We start from the raw sequence: 22,958 nt of genomic DNA, 5'->3' as shown, positions 1-22,958 counted from the left end.
GTCCGAATTTCAGCATTGTGAACTAACTCTCTGACAAATGCAATAGGAAGTGTTTTTTACATTGTGAGCCATCCACAAGAAAGGACTTTACATATTTTATCACTTACACACTTTCTTGCACAGATCTCTACTTCAGGAGGGCTAAAAATGTCTGGTTTTCTTTGTGTTCATTTGTAATTTTAAGGTTTGTATTTACTCATGCATGAATTAAAGCATGTTTTCTTTTAAAAAATTAAACACAGATTATTTTTTGATTTATTCAGCATCAGTGTTTGCTTGGTGGAGTTCTGAATTTGTAACACGCTCTAGTTCTCTGAATAAGTCTTGCACAGCAATGACGCGCTACCCGAAAAGTCAAGTGCTAAACGGGAGGAGATAGTGCTCGGTCTGGATCCAATAGTAATGTTGCCACAGGATACGAGAGATGAAAAAAATCAAACTGTCAAAAGCAGAGCCCAGTAACCCCGCGTTACACTGGCTGGGACCACCCAAACAATTACCAACATTTGAATCTGAACTGCAATATAGATGCAGTGTTAGCTCCTTCTGCTGTGGAATCACACACTTCAATGGCTGCAGTGCTTTTCAGTGCTGAGAAAAACAGCTGTAGCATTGCAATGCATGAGTGCCGGCAGCAGGGCTTGTGTTCATGAGAAGTTGAAGTTCCTCCATCTTTTGACTTCCAACGGGCAGATCTGTGGGACAGGGACTTGCTTGTTATTTTCTGCTTGCTGTTTGGGTAGCAAAAGCAGTGTGGTCTGTTGGCTTAGCAGATGAATAGGTCAACTGTATGGGTCTGTGTTCGACCTCATGGTCACAGGTTCAAATCCTGATAGGTCCACTCTGCCTTTCATCCTTCTGAGGTCGATAAAATGAGTACCATTGAGTTGGGCAACAATAAACATCTGTTATTCAGTGGCAAGAAGCCTACGAGTGAACGTGGGCTTTACAAATACACTTTATGTGTGGTACAAAGTTGACATAGAAAGCAGCAGTTACCAATGACCTGGAAGAAAATAAGAGACAATGGCGGGTTTGTGATATGATAATAAAAGGTGGGTCTCAGTGTGAGTTGTGGTTCTACTGCAGTTACTACAGGTTTTGTATTGTATCAAAAAAGTAATCTTCTCATGGCACTCTAAGACCTTGAATTAGTGTTAACTTTGGCTAGGAGAAATTCTATACCCGACAGCAATATATTTACCATGCCTGGCACAGGAGCAGGAGAAAAGCTGCCCATTTCAGATTTATTTGTCACTGCAGCATGGAAACATTAAATCTGGCAGTGGACGACAAGTAAAAATGTCAGGTACCACTGATGGGTTTACATTAAATGAGCAAATCCCAATTAATTTTCCAGCATCCATCTATATGATGCTGTAGCTGGGATATTCAGACAACCGTGCAGGACAGGCAACAGATTATTTTTATGAGGCTGCGTGCCACGGCCCGCGTGCGCGCCCTCCCTGCCCTGAAAAAAAACGAAACCGAATCTGATCTCCACTGCCCTGCAAAAACGAAACCGAATCTCCTGATCGGTCCAGCAGCCAGGCAGTCTCCAGTTCTGAAGGCGCATGGCCAGTCGGTCTGCATAAAACGGTTGAAATTTGAATAGAAAGAAAAGACAAGTGACACGAAAGGGAGTCGGGGTGAAAAAGAAAAATGGAATTATTGGAAGAGGTCAGAGGATGAATAAAAGGAGATAGGAGCTTGGTAAAAAAAAAAAAGACAAGATACAGAGAAGTCAGAAGAGAAATGAGTAGGTGACTGTAGACGATGAAGATATGACACAGGTTGGAAAGGGTGACGTGACAAGTGGAAATGCGGCAGGCAGAGGAGGGGAGGGGGACAGGGGCGGGGAAGGGCAGAGGGTACGGCCGTGAAGGGGAGAAAAGAAATGATCAAGAATGCGAGGGATGGGGAAAGAAGAAACAAATTAGTGGGAGAAGAAGGGTCAGATCGATGGCTGCGTGTACTGTGGCGTCATAACCAACAAAAACCCCATATAGGGTAAGACCTGGTGCCCTAAAGAGGCATAGCTGCCAAGGTTTCAGAATGCTATGTGTGACATTTTCTTAATTTCAGAGTAAATATGAGTGACATTTCAACGACTATGAGTGACACTTTGTCACGAGCAAAATCTATCAATGAAGGTAAGAGAAACATATAGATATCAGAAATTACACCCATACGAGCAATGGTAAACTGTAAGGAGATCTTAAAACTGCGGCAAAGGCCCAGAAATGGAAGGGCGCTAACTGGAGACTCCTCCTTGCAGTCCAGCTGCACAGACTATTGACACTAACTCAATTTACTAATCTGAAAGTAATCTAAGCTTTACGGGCAAAATAATATTTCATAAAGTAAACAGCTTCAGTTATGGTCCACAGGCCTGGAACACGCTCCCTACAGAACTTCGTCAAATAGCATCAGAACAGACTTTCAAAAAATCTTTAAAAACTTGGATATACAGACTCCCAGAATCCAAGTGTAAAACTTTGGTCTGATTATACCCAAACATCCCAAACACAGTCAAAACATCATACTACCGGTCAGCAATGAAAATGAAGCGCCAGGATGCTCCCTGGAGTGACAGAGCGCTATATAAAACACCACAAACATCAAACATCAAACAGCAGAACTCCTTACAAGAACTTTATTAACGTTTCTTGCACACTCACTTTTTGTTAATACTCCAGTCTTGCAGCGGACTAACTCATGGGGGCTGGAGGTCACACGGACTCTGAAAATGCACCTCAATTCTTAATATATTTGTAGCTAAAGTGAACAATTAAACGATCAGGGGTCCCCACCGTTTAAAACAGATTTGCATGTAGATACTAAAATACGCTACTACCTGGGGAAAAAAATCACAGGCCCAGACTGTAATCTTGATACCATATGTAATAAAATTAACTCGTACTCCATTTATCAGCACAGAAAACTTTCATTTTTCAAGAAGCAACACTTGTTTTACATTTCGGTGCGTACATCACCACGAAGAAAATGCAAGCACCTGACTCCATCTCGTAATTGTTTGGGGTAATATGAGCAGCTCTGTACTTACCACACAGCACGTGAAATTCGTGAAACACTGCCTTGGATCAGGGATAGGAGGACCGTGTTAGCAACACAATAGCAGGAATCGTTCGATGCCTAGTGACCTGGTGACCAGTGCGTGGGTGGAGGAGGGTGGGCAGGCATTGGCTTTAAACAGTGACAGCCCCTGGCGCGCATAAGGTGAGATCTGGAAGAAAGAGGTAATAGCAGTCCGAGTCTGCCTTTGCTATTACTGACACAGACCGAGTTCTCGGCCATAATGATTGCCAGCAGGAATGATTGGAAGTAAACTATGAGTGACTGCATTGGTAAAATTCCCATTAGTATATCTGCGCCGGTTGCCACTCATCCCTCACCACCGAGAATATATCCAGCTGTCCCTGGGAGGTGACACCGCCCGGAGATAGGCTAGCATTATAAAACGAATAAGAAAGCAGAGTGAGAGATATCACACGCACACCCTTACTTCCAAATGACTCCCTGGCTAACGCCGACCCGGGAAGCAGCAGCTGCACAGTGACTTCGACTAGTGTGCTGTGGACTACTGAACCACAAGGGCTATGTCCCTGCCCGGTACTTGTCTCAGCCGCCGGTGGCTTCGGCTCTCAGCGCGCTGCAACTAATTACCATAAAATAATCGCTCCTGGCATAGGCGATGCAGCGCTGCATGTGTTTAACCAAAGTGCCGCAGTGTCTCAGTCAAATGATTTTATGCCCCTCACTGTAGGCACACTTACTTTATCAGCAACGGCAGGTGGAAGCATGATGAAACCAGCTTTATGCAAAACCCATAAATAAACATTCCCATATCATTCTTCTTGTATCCACCAGCCCTGCCGCAACTGCGCATTAATAAATAGCCACTTCCTGGGCACTACTGCCCACTGCAGTGCACTGGCATTCTGGCAACAACATGATCGCGTTGATGACGATGACGTCGATGATCAAACCAGGCGGGGATCAAAAACAACATTAACCAGTGACTGACGTGACCCACGGTCCCACCGTAGGCCTCAACTGCGCAACTTTGTTTTTAATGGCACCGGCCGGGCCGGCCTACTATTACAGTCTGTCCCACCGTAGGTAGGCCTCAACTGCGCAACTTTTTTTTTTATGGCACCGGCCGGGCCGGCCTACTACTACACCGCCTATCGTATCGGTCCTAAGTTAACGTCAGTGTCACCACCAGTCTCAGTCACTGACCACCAGTGACCACCCACCAGCACCAGTAATGCTACACTGGCTACCAGTACCACCAGCCAGCCAGGGCCCCCCAGCATCGGCTAAGCCCTGCCTGCCTCGCCCTCACCTGCTGAGGAGCACTGGTCCAGAGAGTGACTGAGCTCCCAACTCCTGCTACGTCACCACCACCACACTGGTCTCGTCTCAGGCAGGAGCAGGACTGGTCTCAGGGATGGCTGCCGGCCCTCACGCTGCTGCTGGTGAGGAGGTGCGGGCATGCTGGGGTGGGGCGGGCAGCCAGCGAAAATGAGTGTGCATTGGCATCTGCGCATGCGTGGCTGCCTCTGCCACGCACAGCTCCCACCCCCGTAGCAAAGCCCTGCCCTGTCCTCCAACCAGCACAAGAACAGACTCCCACCCACACTGGGGCCCTGGCATGGCGACTCGACCCTGTGGCGGCCTGACCCGCTGCTGCCTGCAACTGGCAGGCAAAGTCAAGTTTTGAAGAAGTTGAACAGTCAGAGACAGTAAGGTAGGACTAGACTACCTACTACTCACGTGATGCTGACAAGAATCCAAACAACAAGTGCAGTGGACTGGCTCACGTCACGTCACCCCCCCCCACACTAAGACTATCTGTCAGTCTCAACGAGCCCGGCGGCCGGCCCCGCAGTAACTAACACTCGGAGTCGGAATGCATTATTTAACGCACGAGTAGTCACGACTAGAGACTTTAATTTACAGTCACAGGTGCATTTAATCAATGCCGCGGCTGCCGTGACATAGACCCGGCCCTCATAATTAGGTGCCGGTGCTAAGCACCGGCAAGCCCCGGCTCAAATTAAGCCCTGATGGCTGATAACCGACTTCCGGGTGAGATGCTACATAAGGACCGAACTAAAAAGAGCAGGATGCAGGCATTCTGCAGCACACATAGAAAGAGGAAAACCTTGTTATTGTATTTGTGCAGGAAGCTTTCTCTTCCTGCAAAAAAACAATCACCCCAACAATGCAGACACCCTTACACCATGGCACAAATGTACCTGCGTTGGTGCACAAAAGCTCATTGTGCACCAGCGCACGGGAAAGGACAGTAATGTGCTGTATATTGTGGATAAGGCACATTCCTGCCCTTTACTTTTGATGTACGACACCGCAGTAGGAAGGCTTCCTGCGCTGCCATTCGTCAAAATATTGAAAATGAGGCACTTTATTTGTTACGTACAAAACACCAGTATAGAGTTAGATAAAATGAGAACCTTTTACCACAACAATGCATAATTAAGGTCAATGTTGTATCCTTCTTTTTGCACCTTTCTGAATGTGTTGACATGTTTTGACTCTGTATATAGACTTCAGAGATGGTCTTGGTCAGGGACTGAACAACTTCAAATTGGGAAGTCTTTTATTTGGTTCACAGGAAGTCTAAACGAAAGAAAACAGCAGTGGAGTGGACAGGTCCAATGAAGGATGCTGGAACAGTGCAAGGTGTACAGCATTTACAACTCAAAAAGTATGCAGGGGTTGGTGTGGAGCAGTACCAGACTGCTAGAAAATGCTGGTAATGTTATCTGTTGGGTACAGCTTTGGCTGGCACGGTATAGATACATTTCCGTCTTGCATGCGCCCGGGCAGTCGTGTTGGTCCAAAATAATCTCAGTACTACAGTTTTCTTGTTTGTACATTCCGTGTGTCTGAATGTTCCAGTATAAAGCTGTTAATAGAAATTGTTATTTGTTAAAAAAATAGGGCTTGGTGTTATGGTATGGGAAGTTAAAAGAAAGTAAGGTATTTTGCTATAGAGAAATATTAGGAAATCTGCATTTTCTGCTATTTCACCCCAGATGTTCCACCTTTTTCTGGACCCTGTGTTTTGTTGGGCCTAGAACTCTGCGCATTGTTTCCCCTGTTAAACAGGAGTAAAGTGTCTGTGTTCTCTCTTGAAACATGGTTTCAACACGCGCTCTACGCCAGCATCAAAAGGTCCCTACTCCGTAAACTACAGACAATACCGAACACCGCCGCCAGACTCATCCTCGGCAACCCGCGGCACAAACACATCAGCCAACACCTACGTGAACTCCACTGGCTGCCCATGAAGGAAAGAGTCACATTCAAGATCCTCTATCACGCCTACACAACAACAGACCCAAATACCTCAACAACAGGATCAACTTCCATGTACACAAAAAAAATCTCTGATCTGCCAACCTTGCACTGGCCGAAACCCCACACATTCACAGAGCCAGAGCAGGTGGAAGATCTTTCTCCTACAATGCAGCCAAAACTTGGAACGAGCTACTGGCAGACATCAGATGCGCCCCCTCCCTGAACACCTTCAGGAGGACCCTCAAGACCTGGCTCTTCGGATAAACGGGTCTGATGACTCCCCCGTCCCCAGTGCCTTGACACCCTCACGGGTGAGTAGCGCACTTACAATCTCCCGATTGATTGATTAATGGTTAAATTGGCTTATCCCTGATTGACATATTTAACCTGGCTAAGACCGCAGCGTATGGTGTGGAAAATGCACTTAATCCTGAAAGTTAAATGCCACCCAAGGACTGCAATACCTACTGTGGGGACCTGTAAAGCATGACCCCGGGTCTACCATATGTAGCCTGATTGCAGCAGCCTTAAAATTTGCTGTCAAAATAACCTATTTTGACAACCGGGAAACTCTGCTTTTAAATATTAACACGTCACTCCTAAATCCATCTTGTTGCTCTCAAGGATGGGTGCCTAATATTTAAAAGTGGAACATTTGCAAATTTAAAGTTAGCATGTTCCTTCATTGACTAGCCCCCAAAAGATGTTTTCACTGGCAGGGCTGTTGCTGGATCTTATAAAATGATGAAGTACCGTTTGTAAATTTTAATCTGTAACTTCTGACAGGAAACAGCTAATTCAAAGATTAATTTGCATATTTATTAAAAGTCTAAATCATCAGGGAAGTTATATTCTTCAAAATTATGTAGAAAAATGTTACTTTAGAAAGTTTCTAATTTGTATTAGCTCTCCAGCAGCTTCCCAGACAGTACATAGCAGTAACGAGGTGTGAAAACTACTCCCAGAGAAGGAACAATGGCCTGGGTGTGGGGATGTGCTTTCCTTCCCCTTGCAGATAGACCATTTAGGGTGGACCCAAGAACTGCATTAAATTGTAAAGGGAGACTGCCCTTTAACAAGTAAATGAAAGATGAAACCTGAAGAAGGCGAGCCGTTGTCCCCGGCCAGGCTGGCACCAAACCCATTGGGAAGGAAGCTACCCCAGAATTGGTTTGGAGTGGACACCTGATAGTGGGTAGTGCTCATTTTCCTGGCCACAGCTCTGGAAGGTCACAAAAGCTCTGCTCAAGGCAGAAACAGTTTCCCCAGCTTGGATTTTAAAACTCATGGCCACTGTGGGATTGGCTGCAGTGGGGTGAACAGGAACAGCTCAAAAAGCAGGCAAGGTCACCCCGGGACCTTTTCTCTCAATGGCTCGGTAGTGTCTTACCTACCCACTGGCTAGTGCCAGTCATAAATATGGCACCCCAGGGAACTATCTTCAGAACAGCTTCTGGACAATCTCAGAAAAGAACTCACCCTGGCTTGCCTTAACCTAAGTGGAGCTCTAAAGGACTGAACCTGCTCCCTAAGAGCTGTCCGTGAGGTCCTGGGAGTGATAGTGACACAGAGGAGCTGCTCAGAAAGCCTGAAAAGTTGGGACTTAGAAATGTTTTGTACCTGCAACACCCCCAAAGTCATCAAAGGGACCACTCAGCAAAGGTCTCCAATTTTGATACACCTTCCTCAGACACAGCTTCAGGCTTGCCCCACAGGAGGATGTTGTGCTCTATAAAAAAGAATAAAGGTCTTATTACGAGTGTGGCAGTCCTGGGAACGCCATACTCACGGTGGTGGTCTCACCACCACCATCAGTCTGCCCTATTTTGAGTGTGGAGATGGGACAAGACCTCTGCCGGGAGCAAGGATCCTGCTGTGGCGGCGGTCTTCAAAGGACCTGAATATGCCGGCAGTGCCGATGCCCGCACCGCCAAGCACATTTCAACCTGCCTTTTTAACCACCCATTCCATGGCTAGGACCCTGCCATGAAAAGGACGGCGGAAATGCAGCTTTCCAAATCTGGCCATGGGGGTAAGTGCGGCTGACAAATGTCCTGCCCTCCTGGAATTGCACCTTCGTTCATGCAGTGTGGCATGCACAGCATGGTGCATGCCACACCATGCAGGAACGTGCTGCAGGCTCTCTCAGGATGGGGGTATGCATCTTAGGCTCTCCTATGAGTCAAACATACCGCCACTGTCAGACGGCGGCAGCACAGCCAACCCACCCTAGATTAAACTTGTTATCCGGCGGGCGGGTGCACCATGGGCTAGGCAGTCTTCCTAGGACTGCGGTAGTCCCAGCCAAGGACTGCCAAACTTGTAATAAGGCCTTAAGTCAGAAGTCTTTGACCAGGACAAACCAGCTTGGGCTATCCAACCTGCAATCCCTCGCGGTAGGCCTCATATCGCACCTTGGTCCCAGTCTTCCACTTACATAGGCTATCATTGGTGCCTAATGCATTCTGGGGCTATATTACCTAAAACTTAAAAAATTCACATCTTTTGTTCATCTGATAGGATTTTTGTCAGTTTCATGTCATTTTGCTATATTATTCTAAATCAGTTTGGGATAAATATTGTAAGGGATTTTGACTTAATAATTGTTTTGGTATTGTATAAATACCTTACACATTGCCCTAAGTTAAGACTGTCTCTTCTGTGCTTAGCTACAAGGAAGTTGAGCTCAGGTTAGTTTGATGGCTTTATTGTTTAACCTGATTAGTTAGTGTTATTATTTCTCGGCAAATTCGGTGAAAAATGTCCTTACAACACATGGAATTTCCCTAGTATCAAATTGAATTGTTGCTGCTGTGTGTAGTGACCAATTCAGGGAGAATTGTTTTCTGTTAGTGGATGCTACAATAAATAGTATGATCGGGTCTAGAAAAGGAATGGTATAGCCCAGACAAAGTTTAAAAAATAATGTGGGATCAGAAAAGGAATTATTAGCTGATACAGAATATTAAACATAGAAAAGTAGGATGAGATTTAAATTTGCACCATGCTCAAAGGGCCTAAAATTCAAGAGCTTGTGCTCTAAAATATACCTTTCTAAGCGGGAGAGAAATTTACTTTGGACTGCCAGAGAGGCCACCCTTTTTGTCCAGTAGCATATCTATGAGGTTTTCGAGTTGAAGGGTTACTGGGGAAATGGCTAAAGGCTTTGTGCTGGTAATGGACAAGACTTGTCATCCACGTTTCTAAGGCACGGAGGCTGCTGCCAGCCTACGTTTCATGCTCAGATTGACATGTTTAGATTACAAGGCAGATTCCAAGTGGGACGTCTTGGAGCAAACAAGAGGGTTCATAGTGAGGACTCATGTTGGAATGCAAAAAGAGGTCGTTTATAATCAGAGACTATGGGCCAAATTAGGATGGCGGGCGGACTTTGTCCACCCACCATCCTATCATGAAATGGGACCGCCCGCCATAAGGGCGGAGGTCCTGTGGGGGCCATTAGGCAGCACCCGCCACAGTGGGGGGCGCATTCTGCATTCCTGACATTGTGGCGGGGCGGTGCACTCAGCACTGCCCACCACGATGCCAGAAAGGCATGTCCTGCAGTTCCATGCACAACAAGGCATGCACCGCGCGGTGCCTGCCATGTTGTGCATGGAACTGCAGGGGTGTACCATAGGTACCGCCCATGTCCACCCCCCTGGAGTCCCTGGGGGCCCCTGCAGGCAGACTCCGCATGCCTTTACGTGGCGGCAATGCCACCACCGAAAGGCATGTCCCAGCACACATACTAATATGGCTGGCGGTGTCTAACAGACAGCGCCACCATATTGAACCCTTTTCCACCCGGTCGACTTGGCGGAAAAGCGGCGGACGGTCTTTCCGTCCGCTGCGGACCCCCCGACATAGTAATATGGCGGGGAGGGGGGTCTTTGCTGGAACTGCAGGGGTGTACCATAGGTACCCCCCATTTGCACCCCCCCGGAGTCCCTGGGGGGCCCGCAACTGGCCCCCGCAGGCAGACTCCGCAAGCCTTTACGTGGCGGCAATGGCGCCACGGAAAGGCATGTCCCAGCACACATACTAATATGGCTGGCGGTGTCTAACAGACAGCGCCACCATATTGAACCCTTTTTTGCCCGGTTGACTTGTCGACCGGGCAGAAAAGCGGCGGACGGTCTTTCCGTCTGCCGCGGACCCCCCCGACATAGTAATATTGCGGGGGGTCTTTGCTGAGGGCGATCCACCGCCTTCCTAATGGGGCCCTATGTGAGGTATCCCGTTGCCACAATACATAGACAATGTTCAGCATCTCAGGGCCTTGCAAGAATTGTATGCTAGCACTTTAAACATACCTATTCATCAGAGCAGTGGAAGAAGCCCTCTTCTTCAGAATTGTTGTATGCATTCTTTTGGATCAACTGTCTTCTAGAAGAGTTCAAAGGCCCTCAGTTTCATAACTTCCTGTAACATGGAGTACCCTATTTATCATTTGTTCAACCACTATGAGTTCAGGTACTTGCCAGGATCAACATTAGCTGTCTCTTCTTGGGTCCTCCTACTGTCTGGAGATCATCTGGGTCACAAGAAAACATCTATCCAATACTGATCATACCATACAATGATGTCAAAGAAGAAAGTTCACTGTACAAACTCTACTGATAACACTGATAGCATGAAAAGAATGTGTTTACCTTATGGCAGCACAGAGGCCTATCAGTCAATTCTGATCTGCCAAATCAGCAAACTCTTTAAATAATGCATGTTGTCTTAGAGGCAAGGTATTAGCCATTTCTCTACTAACCCGAAGGATATCATCCCCATCACTTTGAAAAGAGGAACAATGTTGGCTACTCTGCTGTCACAGATTACTATAAATTTATCATCACATAGTCAGATCTTTCCAAAGCATACTCAATAATTCAGCTTACTTTTGCTGCCCATGTGCCCCCATCCCGTTATGTAGCAGTAGGTATCTGGTTCAATCAGCTTCTTATTTCCAGGTAAGCACACTGGCCGGACGTAGCTTGTCTCATTGATGTTTTCTTTTAGCTCCACAATGCTTATGTCATAGTCAACCACGGCACGGTTGTAACGGGGGTGTAGGATAATCCTCTTCACCAAACGAGTCTGCATGAAGTCAGAGGGGTGATCCAGATTGTTGATCCCAAATATTACTTTCCACACAGCTGCATTTTCTCTCCTAGAATGTAAATGAAAAAAAAGTTTTGTGTGAAGGTTGTCGATTAAACAGCAAGATAAGTACTACCAAGTATCATATTACATCAAAACGTGGTAGTTCTTTGCCAGAACAAGTGTTGTAGTCACTTCTAAAACTTTTAGTGAAATTATTCATCTCTCATAACAAGTCAAGTCACACTGTTTGTTTGCAGATCCCCTGAAATTGTTATTTTCACAAGTAGCCTAAACGCTCTGCCCTCAATATAATTTATGGTGTTTGCATTCTACCTATGTTTACCTCATCAAGAAGAAGCAATAAAATTTAGGGAAAGCATAAACTTAACACAGTACATAATCTCGAAATAAAAATTATACCAAACAAAGCAACATACACATATTGAACCCCCCCCCCTTTGCACAGTTCCACTGCTGTGTCTCTTTTGCTCAACAGCGCCCACTTCAGCAAATGAGTCCCATAGCTATATGTTTGGTCCCGCACCCAATGACCCCCTATGTCAGAGAGGGCATAGATGCCTTCGCAGGGGGCACTGGCTCCAACTACAGTTCCAGGTAGTCCGCCCATCGTTTTCAAATCTTGGGGTGCTTAAATTAGCATTTATATTTTTAACTATTTTAAATAATGTAACATTATTTCCTATTGGGTTTTATTTTAAGACCTTCCCTCCATTATTTTCTATGGGATGTGTTACAGTACCAGTGGACATGTATAGTGCTGGACTATAAAAGTGAATGTTACTACAGAAGTGCAGTTTGTGAATATTGAGAAGTAAAAACCAACTCAATAGTGCAGTTTCTGAATCAGGCCCTTTGATTTTAGTAGAAATATATTGATATTAGTAAACTAAACTCCAACCACTGTGATATGTTTTAAATCTTGAGTTTGAGCCTCTCAAAACCAAACACTCTTAAAATATACTGTCTAATTGTAAGGATTACATGTGATTTCTACACTTTGTAATTCTCATTGTTTTATGTAACATTTCCTATACACTGATTTACACACACATGATTCACTGTTTCAGTATAATTTGTGCTTGATGTAAAGTGCCTCAACTTCCTACACTGGCATGAGTAGGGCAATAAAACAAATGAAATGCATGTGTGGAGGGTAATAGTGATAGTGTCAGTTGAGAAGGAGGACATTGTGGGACGCCAAAAAAAGATTGCTGCGCTAGCGCTAAATCTGGCACTGATTTTGAAACATAGCAGCTGGTAAACATTATACGTAATTTGTATCCACTAAAGCCACTGTGCTGCTAGCGGAGTGAGTGCGTACAGGGTTAACATGTAGTATTGGAGTTCCCATCCAAATTGAACATCGTTGATGGATGGATCAAGTTTCTTCAGTCAAATTGTGCATTCTTAAATATCATTTTCATTTACATTTTCTAAATATCATCAGATGCTCAAATAGTACCCATGAAATAAGCCTGATTGTCCCTTCCTAGGAGCATTGTAGGTTTGGCAGCCTTAAAATAATTTTAAAAAATGATGGGTATATGGTGCATTTTGCAGCACAATCTCTCTAAAAACAAATTCTAACCAGTCATAGGTGATGGAAAAGGACATAGTATATGTTTAACTGATACTCTAAACTGTCTTGTGATATTAATATGTCTTATAGACAGTGCTTGAAATGGAAATATAGAATTGTAGTTACTCACTATTTTAGGGCACCTGATTGCTACTGAGAAGTGCTAGTACTCTCCTGTTTAAAAAATGGACCTCTTCTACAAAGTGCATGTACCGATTTTTATTATTAAAGAAGTGCATGAATTAAGAACCTGACTGTGCCTACCCATGTAAAGCTCTACTCAATTTTCTATAGCGACTTGTGGCAAATATGCTCAAATGTGAGCTTCCATCTTTTAAGGAGTCAAGAGATTTGAAGAGGCCTTAACATGACAGGTGCAAATAAAACACCTAAATCAAACCATATACCTATTTAAACGAAATGTGATGTATAAGTTGTCACTTGTATAAAAGTACAAAAAGGTATGTGTTACTGTGGAACAGTGTTGAATTTGTAGCCTTCCTGGGCAGGGAGAGAGGGAGGTGGTTCACACTTACATCTGAATAGGTTGTGGCCTGCCCTCACACAAAGGACAGATTTACCACCTGCTGGTAGTCTGAGACCAGGGTTGGGCTGAAAGGGACCCTTGTGCACTTTATAAAGATCTATTGAAGTCATCCCCCCCCCAACATCAAAGTCACTTTTGAGTACAAGTATTAGGGCTCCGACAGTACCAAATGATTACACCACTGGGTCTGAAAGAATCTACGCTGTAGCAAAGGCTGATGTGCAAAGGATTGCCATCTTGCTGTGCTGATTGATTCCAGGAACTGCTGCCCTGCCCCGTTCCCCTGATACCACGCTCCTGGTGGTCGGGGGCTACGAATACAGGCAGCACAAACCCAAGTGAACCCGCACGGATTACCATAAAAGCATTCTAGTAAGCATAAGACCAATTCTCAAACACTGTTTCCTCACTTTAAACTTGTAAAAGCTATATCTTGTGGCATATTTATTGGATTTTTGCCGTTTTGGTATTACTTTTATTACATTTATTACATAAAGAATTACTATCTTTTTGTAGTGATTTCACTATATGGCTTTGTGTGTGTGTTGCACACATACTTTACAGATTGCCTCTTAGGATAAGCCTGCCTGCTCTGCACCAAGCTGTCACAGGGAAATAACAGGTTATCCCTTGTGTGTATCGACTTGCCCTGACTTGATTGGTGGGTTCAGCTTGGCTTGGGTGCATACCCTAGCCAACCAGATGTCCCAAAATACTTTCCAAATTAATAATCCCAAACCTTTCATGGGAAACCTCTGTGGCAAGATAATAGTAGTAAGAAATGCACTGGGTCGTCATTAGTACATGATTTCAGTTGAAAATGGTTATAAACACTCATTAATAAGCTTCGATATGTGTTTATGGCTCTAGATTTCTTCTTATCCGAATTCACAACGTTTCTAAATTCGTCTTCGGTAATGGAAATAAGTCCCCAAAATGCCTCACACAGACACTAAGTGGGAGGCAAAAACATTTCTATGTTGTACATAAATGATTACAGGAAATGCATTTATCGATATATAATATAGGCCACAAACACTCTTTTATCCCCTTACTCTTAAATATGCCTAAATTGAAGGTTTTACCTAATTTAATATGTGCTGCTCCTGCAAGTGTTTCTTATTTATCAATATGACTCGTTGTACTTACCCTTCAAAGCAGTGGGCTACAGTCAGCACCCACTTTTTCCCGATGAGAACACAGCCACAGATGTGCCCACTTGGTTCGCTCTGTAGAGAGCATTGCCATGGCCAGAGTCCAGGCCGACTTGTCCGGCCACCGAGGATCCTCTTGTTCATTCGAGCTGCAGGGCGGCGGCCACAATCTGGCACACAAATTGGGTGTTAGTGTTTGCGACACACAACAAACGTAGGTGTTTTTCCTACTCTTAAGAAATATTGACTACTTTTAAAACCAAGGCAAACAACATCAAAGAACAATCACGCCATTAAGTCAACAATTGATTAGAAATATGTTTCACCCACTACTATGTGCGGCTATTGACTAGAATATCACCACTCCTGAATGAAAATCACTAGCTATCATCCTTACGCCATCTCAAACCCAAGGCATGACTACTGCAATAGTCATCATCCGCAAAAAAATACTACTCACCGACTTATTAGCCAGAAAAAATTGCAGCTTTGCTGATGTAAAGTCAAATAGAAAGACACGCACATACCTCACCCACATCCTACAGAAATCCACACTTATCTCGATTTACGAACTTTCATCAGTGCAACTGAAGAGAACAGAATTTTCACTTATTTAGGGGAAAATACGAAACATACCAAAGCAAATAAAAATCTTTTGGACACCCATATGCAATATAATTTAATGTAAACCTATTTGTAAATTTGAGCAACTATAGGAAGGGTGGATGTGCATTGGGCATCCACACTGAAGACATTTGCAGGCTATGCTCAGCAAATACTGCCATGAGAACCCAAAGCTTGCATTAGCAGCATGTGAATTCGAGAGTAACACTTTGTCTGTTTTCCTTTAAAATATAACCTATAAAAACCCACCTTCCAACAAGACTGAGATTTTGGCTTGGAATAGGGACATTCGGTAAGACAATTGTGTCCTGATACCAGATTTGACAAATCTATTTCTGGAGGTTGATTCACATTCGACTATGTTACACCAAATGAAAGCGTTAGCACTGTTTGTTCCAATTCAAGATTCTTCTGTGAATTTTACACATCCATGTGGTTGGAGTACTGTAACTCGCTCTATTTGTGATTCACGTACTCATCCATCTAGAAGATTCTACTGGTCCAGGATGTTCTTGAGCCTCCAGTGTTGGACTGGCCTATCGGGCACTCTGGCACTGCCTGGTTAACCGCTTGAAAGTGCCATTTTCTTTTGGTCCTGTCACGTCCGAAGGGACACAAAAAGGGCCACACCTTGGGTCATCTGGAGTGTCTACAGGTCATACCAACACAGTGAACCTTTGTTGAGACTGCAAAGCCCTAGCTCACTAGTCCTTCCTGGCTGAGCAACTGCAAAGGTCTCCTTCTCAATCTGGCCCACTTCTCCTTCCAATTTTATGAGAAAGACTGAGACATTGCCTCTGGTACCTTGTTTGGCATTCTAAGAGTGACACTAATACTAAGAAATACAAAAATGCGTGGCCTTTATAATGACCGCTTTTGTAAATCTGTGTTTTCCGTTTAATTGGTGAGGTGGAGCGGGAAGAGACACATCACCAAGAGATCTCAAACATGGCAGGCATTGGCCATTTTCTGACAAGTTACTAGCCGGCACTGCTGAGGTTCGTATGGAGCCAAATGTTTTTCGGTACAACTCAGAGACAGAGGTTTTGCCTAGAGTTTCATTTGTACAATACCAATTTCCCCCCAAATCTGCATACATTTGATCGAATTAATTGTGGCACATAAGCATTACAGTTCTTGCTGCAGAGACGGTTTAGGCATGTAATCTTGGTTCCTCTGTTTCCACCAAAAACAGCAGACTATAATCTAGCCTGTCACAGAAATAAAAAAACACTACCACATAATAGTCAGTAAGATGAAAATAAACAGAACAAAATCAGCAGCACTACACGCAGCATCGTTCTGCGCTATATGAACTCGCCACCATCACTTTCCATTTCCAAATTCTCTATAGTTTCCTTCTTCCATGATCATTCTTTTTTTTGCTACAGCCACCTATCTTGTAAGCCCCCTTCTTTTAATACAGTTCATAATTTTTTAGTAGATAGGTTTGCAACTTGTGTATCCCTTACATTTACGCATATATAGAAACCCTGCTAAGGCAATTGCAGACTTCAAAAGGCAGAATTTTCATTGTAGGAGTCGTCAAATAAATATCCCGTCACAAACTGTACTACAGTTTAGTGTCATTTCATCTGATGATGAGACATCGTGAGGCTACGTATGCCCTTTGGGAGCTGCCAGGTGCAAATGGTCAAAGATTTCTTCTTGCCTTCAATTCATTTTTGTTTTCAGATTGAAGTGGATGTACCTGGTGTAGTACAGTATCTAGCACTTGCATCCCTGGGCCTACTGCTTAAGAGGGAATGTTCTCTGGGGATGTGCCATAACCTAGCCAGCCCCAATGACCTTGGATGTGCCTGGGTGACTTACCTATGAAGGATAATTTCTTTTAGTGATAATCATGGTAGTGTTTTTTTTTTTGCATTAGAAGTAACCAGAACTAATTTCTGAGGAAAACACCAAATACAAAAATGTTCTTCGATAAGGCAGATGCAAAGATTTTGGTACGCTAGGTGTACTGACATTTGCTCATTATGCTAGGTGTAGTGACATTTGCTCATTACGCTAGGTGTAGTGACATTTGCTCATTATGCTAGGTGTAGTAACATTTCCTCATTACGCTGGGTGTATTGACATTTCCTCATTACGCTGGGTGTATTGACATTTCCTCATTGCGCTGGGTGTAGTGACATTTGCTCATTACGCTAGGTTTAGTGACATTTCCTCATTACGCTGGGTGTAATGATATTTCCTCATTCCATCTGGCCCACTCTTCGTCCTAATCAGTAAACACCCAAATTAAAAGAACTCGCCCTACTATTTGTATAGCTAACTATCAAAGTAAGTCAGTGGTTCTCAACCTTCTGACTTCTGTGGACCCCGACTAAATCACTACTGAAAGCTAGCGACGCCCACCTAACCAACTGCTATGATTTTAACCACAAAGCAATACATCAAAATAAAGACACACGTGCGCAACAAACAAATACAGAAATTATGAAATATTTTTCTTAATTCACAAATAAGGTAACATGCAAACATCGAAATTTTAATCAAAAGTCTGGAGCTTTTCTAAATGTACTTTAATTTCTAAAAGATGAAGAGCTAGATGGTGGCATATCACATTGTTTTGTGTTCCTTATGCGTGCTCTTTTTCTTGAAGCATACAAGAGCATCAATAAAAGCCACCAATCACTGTCTGCTGTACTTGTGCTGCTCCCCGGAATCATGATAAGGATGCCAACCTCATTTTCAGCCTTCAAGTTGAAATTCCTAAACACCAAGTTTTCAATTTGGATTTTTTTAATGCATATGTACTTTATTAGTCTGCTGTTATTTCATTTTTCAAACAATGCACCCTCTGAGTAGACAACAGACTAAGAACCTTCGAAGTAAGACATTTGGGGTCTGATGTACGATCCTATTTTGCGTGCGCAAACGGGTTTGCGACCCGTTTGCACATGCAAAATGTCACAGGCCCATGCACAATTCCTAAATAGCAAGTCGCAATTTATTTGCAACTTGCTATTTAGGAATTGCGAGTCACTATTAGGATGGGGTGTTCCCTTCCTAATAGCGACCCCAAAGCCATGTATGAATGTTTTGCGACCCCAATTGCAGTCGCAAAACACTCGCAAATTACCACCCTCTTCAAGAGGGTGGTAATGCACTGCCAAAAGGGAAGGGGTCCCCAAGGTACTCCTTCCCCTTTGCAAATGCAGGGGAGAATATTTGTTAGGGGCAGGCAGTGGTCACAGGGACCTCTGCCTGCCCTTAAAAAATGTAAACGAAAACGTTTAATTAAAAAAAAAATGCATCTTGTTTTCCTTTAAGGAAAACGTGCTGCATTTAAAAGAAAAATCCTGCTTTATTGAAAAGCAGTCCCAGACATGGTGGTCTGCTGAACCAAGCAGGCCACCATCCCTGGGAGGGCCAGCCATTCCCGATGGGGTCGCAAATTTCGAGTGGCTCATTAATATTCATGAGCTTCACAGTTTGCGACCCCATTGGGAATCGCAATCAGTGTCTCTGACACTGTAGTACATTGTAAATTGCGCCTCGCAATCAAGCGCAAATTGCGAGGCGCAATTCACAAGGGTCGTGCATCTGGCCCTTAATTTTTACACATTTTTGGCATTCCATCTTCGATCACAAATATAATTTAGACTTCTTCCACTTTTACCACACCGACCACGGGTGAGTCAGGGCAACTCACTTCTATTTGATTGTTGCAGATTGCCCTACGGAAATGTCTTCTTTTAAAGCTTTAATCTACATTCAGAAATGCAAAGACGTTTGTGTCTATGATGCTAACTGAATATTTATTGAAAACCGGCATTAATTTTAGCTTAACATACACTGACATTATTTTACATACTGGAAATGTGCAATCTAAATGTTCAAAGACATAGGCCAAGAAATCGTTAAGAAAGCAAACTGCTTACCTTCTTTAGTACATTGAAGTGCAACCTTGCTTCCATTTTGACACACATGCCTGTATTAAAAAACAGAAATAAAATAAGAAAGCACAATTATTCATTTACTTTAGTGCAACATGTTATTATATGAAAATGAGAAAAAGGAATTGATAATTTTGGAACTTTCTGTGACAGACATGACAGCACTGCACTCCTATGTATGTGGGGGCTGCTGGCTACCACCACAAAACTGGGGCTGATTTAGAGTTCTACACCCAGACTAGACTTCCTGTCTGCAAGTGTAGTGAATCTAAATTGAATCCACTAAGATAACAGCGCTTTCTTGGCCAAAGTGACTCTGTCTCCTGTAGGAGGTAGACTAAGCTTTCCCACCAAGGGCCTGATTCTGTTGCGGTTAGGAAGGCCTCCTAATGGCATTTGCTCCTTCCAAATTGGATCGGGAACGACCCAGGGCCCAATTATGATGCGGTTAGGAACATAGGCTCCCATTGAAGTCAATGGGAAATCGTATCGGGAAGCATCCAGATGCATTGTACTCCGTCCGTCGGACTGTCCCGATCCGAGTGGGTTGGACACCATTTCCAACCCGATTCAGTCGTGAAGCATTTCCAACCCGCATCAGAATCAGCTCCTTAGAAGGGAAACATGTTGGCAGAAATTCTACCAATGGTTGTGTCAGTAGATGGAAGTACCATGAACTACTGAAAACGTACTTCCAAAATTGGGTACATTGCCCACATATCTATTCTCCCTAGCATGTTGAGGGAAAGGTGGGTTCTCATAAAGTGAGGAAAACAATAAGTTTTGTGACAGTCCATCCTTCTTGGGCCCAGTGGTGGGCCCTGCGATGTCTGGGCTTAGGGGATGCCTGTCATGTAGGGAACTCCTAATTAGGTGGCTTAGCTGCCAGAGGTTTTAATGGAGGATCTGCAGCATTTTGAAGATACTCTGTTTTTGCCCTGTACTAATTCATGTTCTTGGCTCCAGTAGCACTTGGAGATGAGACGACAAGTGAAGAGAGAAAGAAGCTAAAGAGAGTTAGATGGAAAAAGAACGATGGCATAAAAAGAGAGTATGAGAGGTAGAATCAGAGTGAGCAAGGGCAGGGGCGGCTCTAGGCTCGTGGCGGCCCTGGGCGGGGAGCGTAGGTAGGGGGCCCCGGAAGAGGGGGTCTAGGCGAGCCGGAGCGCGGAGGCCAGTAAAGAGGGGGGAGGGGAGGGGGTCAGTGTGTTTGGAAGTGGAACAGAGCCGGAGGCCCCCAAATCCCTGCCAGGGGCCCCCACACAAATACGTATCCATCCTCTGAGGATTATTATATTAGGGATATATATTGGCGTGGTGGCCCCTGGGGTTTGGTGGCCCTGTGCAGGTGCACAGCTTGCACATGCCTAAGGCCGCCCCTGGCAAGGGGAAATCATGTAGGAGGGTCAAGTGAGTGACAGAGAGAGAGAGAGAGAGAGAGAGCAAGAGACATAGAGTGCTTGACATGGAGATGCAGAGAAAAAGAGAGAAGGGAACAGGAGTACAGTCACAGTTTATGAACTATACTTTCTCAATTTTCCAAATCTTTCTTTTGAATCAAACAGTCCCATTGATATACATGAAGACATATAGAAAGTCAGAAGTTTGTTGACCAAGACATTCATTGATAATTTACATACAACAAATTCTACTGATTAAAAAAAAGTAGCTAGACTCATGGGCTTGAATAACTGAAGGGTCCAGAAATGCAAAAGATTTTGAGAGAATTTTTGCACCCCAGTGGCACTGTTGTATTACCGAAGGGGTCAAAGACATTACCATGGCCACTTCTGTAATACCTGTTATGCAGTTGCACTTTTGGCTTTGCTGTAATTGCCTATATGGTATTTGTCTACTCACTATTAAGTGCTTGAAATCATGTGCAAGGCGGAACACAGGGCCCAGGGGCAACACTAAGGAAGTGACACATGCAATGCTTCCGTCTTGCCTTGAAAGGAAGTCTCTAGACCGGAGACTCAGGCTGGGCTGTACTTGCAGCCCATTCCCATTCCCAAGGTGATTTATGCGGCTGGATTTTCTAGCCAGTGAAACTGAGTCCAGTGTTACTGCTCACGGAAAATCTAGATGCAGTTACACTGGACAACTTAAAGTGAGTGGAGTGGTATCATACCCTGGAATACGTCTCTGCTCAACTCCCCTTAGGGGAACATGCGGCAGGCATTTAGAGTCATAGATAAATGCCCAATGATTAGAAATCTATGATCATAGTTTCTGTGACCGAATGCTGGGATTTCAATGAAAACATTTTCAGATCTCAACGTCACTACAATGCTTTCAGATGTGAGAAAAGAGGCACTCTGATAAGCTAGCTAGGACCCTTTTGACTTGAAACCGAACATTAGCTCTAACTGCAGTGAATTCCAGCAAACAGTTTGAGAATTAACAGAATGAAACAATTTAGGTCAAACAGTGTTTTTTTATTGCCAAGCATTTAAATGATTGTTACAGTAGTACATGATTATCTCTTGTGTGGAGCACCACCAGATTTTTGCCCTATCTGTGTTTCTTGTCTGTAGAACTGTGTGCATATTACTCCAGCTAACAAGTATTAAAGTTCCTGTGCTCCCTCTTTTGACATGGTTGAAATGGCATAATTCTAATTGGCGTATTTAACTTACTCCTAAGTATATGGTACAAAGTGTACCCAGGGCCTGTATGTATGGTAAATGCCACTAGGATGCAAAGGAGTGATCATTACGTCTGCATCTGGAAGGTCAACATGTTTCAGCCCATGGTCCCATCCAGGGTCCGTGGCTATCGTTGGGACCGGGGATCCCTATAAACACTCACGATCGACATAATCAGTTTTGTAACAATCTTGGCGCATTCCAGACAGAGGTAATCCCAATGCAGTAGTAACCGTGATTTTTATCCTTTACCTCCTTCATCCATGAGCACTTCTTGCGAATACAGGAAGTCTGTCCACCATTGGGGGGGGTTCTTTAGCAAGCTAGGGCGGCCAATGATGAAGCATGACATCCAGAGTGGTGTGAAAGCCGTTCCAAACAATATTTTTTAATTTCTAGATTCTATTGATATCTTATGTCACACAGGGACTCAAGGGCCCCCAATATTTGGGGTATTCCACTGGTGTGGACCCCGTTTCACATGTTTTGTTTGCTTTTTATGCTTTAGATTGTACTTTGGGAAGATTCAAACACAGACAGACCATAAATTCCACTTGTTCCCTTGACCCCCTCGTATAAGGGGTTCATAGGTTGTGAAGATCAGAAGAGGACTTAACCTGCTGTCTGAGACCTGAGAGGAACCCCGAAGGAATGGATCTGCCCTTTTCTGTAATCAGGACAAACAATTGGACTCCAAGATTCATAAGACTGACCTCCTTTTCAAGCTACAGGGATACAACAAGCTACAAGATGCCTTTACCTAAGGTTTCCAGCTAACTAGTTCCAACTGGACCTGCCTTGGACCCTGCTGTGGTGGCTTCTGCTGGAGTGAGTCCTAAACCCCAATTGCTGTTCCTGAGGTCATGGAACCCTTTGCTGTGTCTGGGTGGAGTTCTCGTTCCCCCCCCTGAAAACCTGGGACTTAGAAACATTTTGCCTCCAAAGACCTCCGGAGGAATGGGATAAACCTGCTGAGCCAATTCAACCAAGGTGCATTGGGCTGCGCGGAAGATT

General features: G+C 44.2%; 1 protein-coding gene across 1 annotated transcript in view; it reads right to left on the bottom strand.

The window, feature by feature from the left end:
* CORIN (corin, serine peptidase) overlaps window positions 1–22,958 on the bottom strand; it is a 1,855,778-nt gene that overhangs the window by 38,690 nt on the left and 1,794,130 nt on the right. The window contains exons 18-20 of the mRNA XM_086962682.1: window positions 19,282–19,331; window positions 14,745–14,919; window positions 11,244–11,515 (exon numbers count right to left, since the gene is read on the bottom strand). Of these exons, the coding sequence (XP_086818808.1) occupies window positions 11,244–11,515; window positions 14,745–14,919; window positions 19,282–19,331 (497 nt within the window). The remainder of the gene's footprint in view (window positions 1–11,243; window positions 11,516–14,744; window positions 14,920–19,281; window positions 19,332–22,958) is intronic.

The sequence above is a fragment of the Lissotriton vulgaris genome, chromosome 3_1 (genome assembly GCF_964263255.1).
Source record: "Lissotriton vulgaris chromosome 3_1, aLisVul1.2, whole genome shotgun sequence".
Taxonomy (NCBI): domain Eukaryota; kingdom Metazoa; phylum Chordata; class Amphibia; order Caudata; family Salamandridae; genus Lissotriton; species Lissotriton vulgaris.
This window is presented reverse-complemented; position numbering and strand designations above follow the sequence as displayed.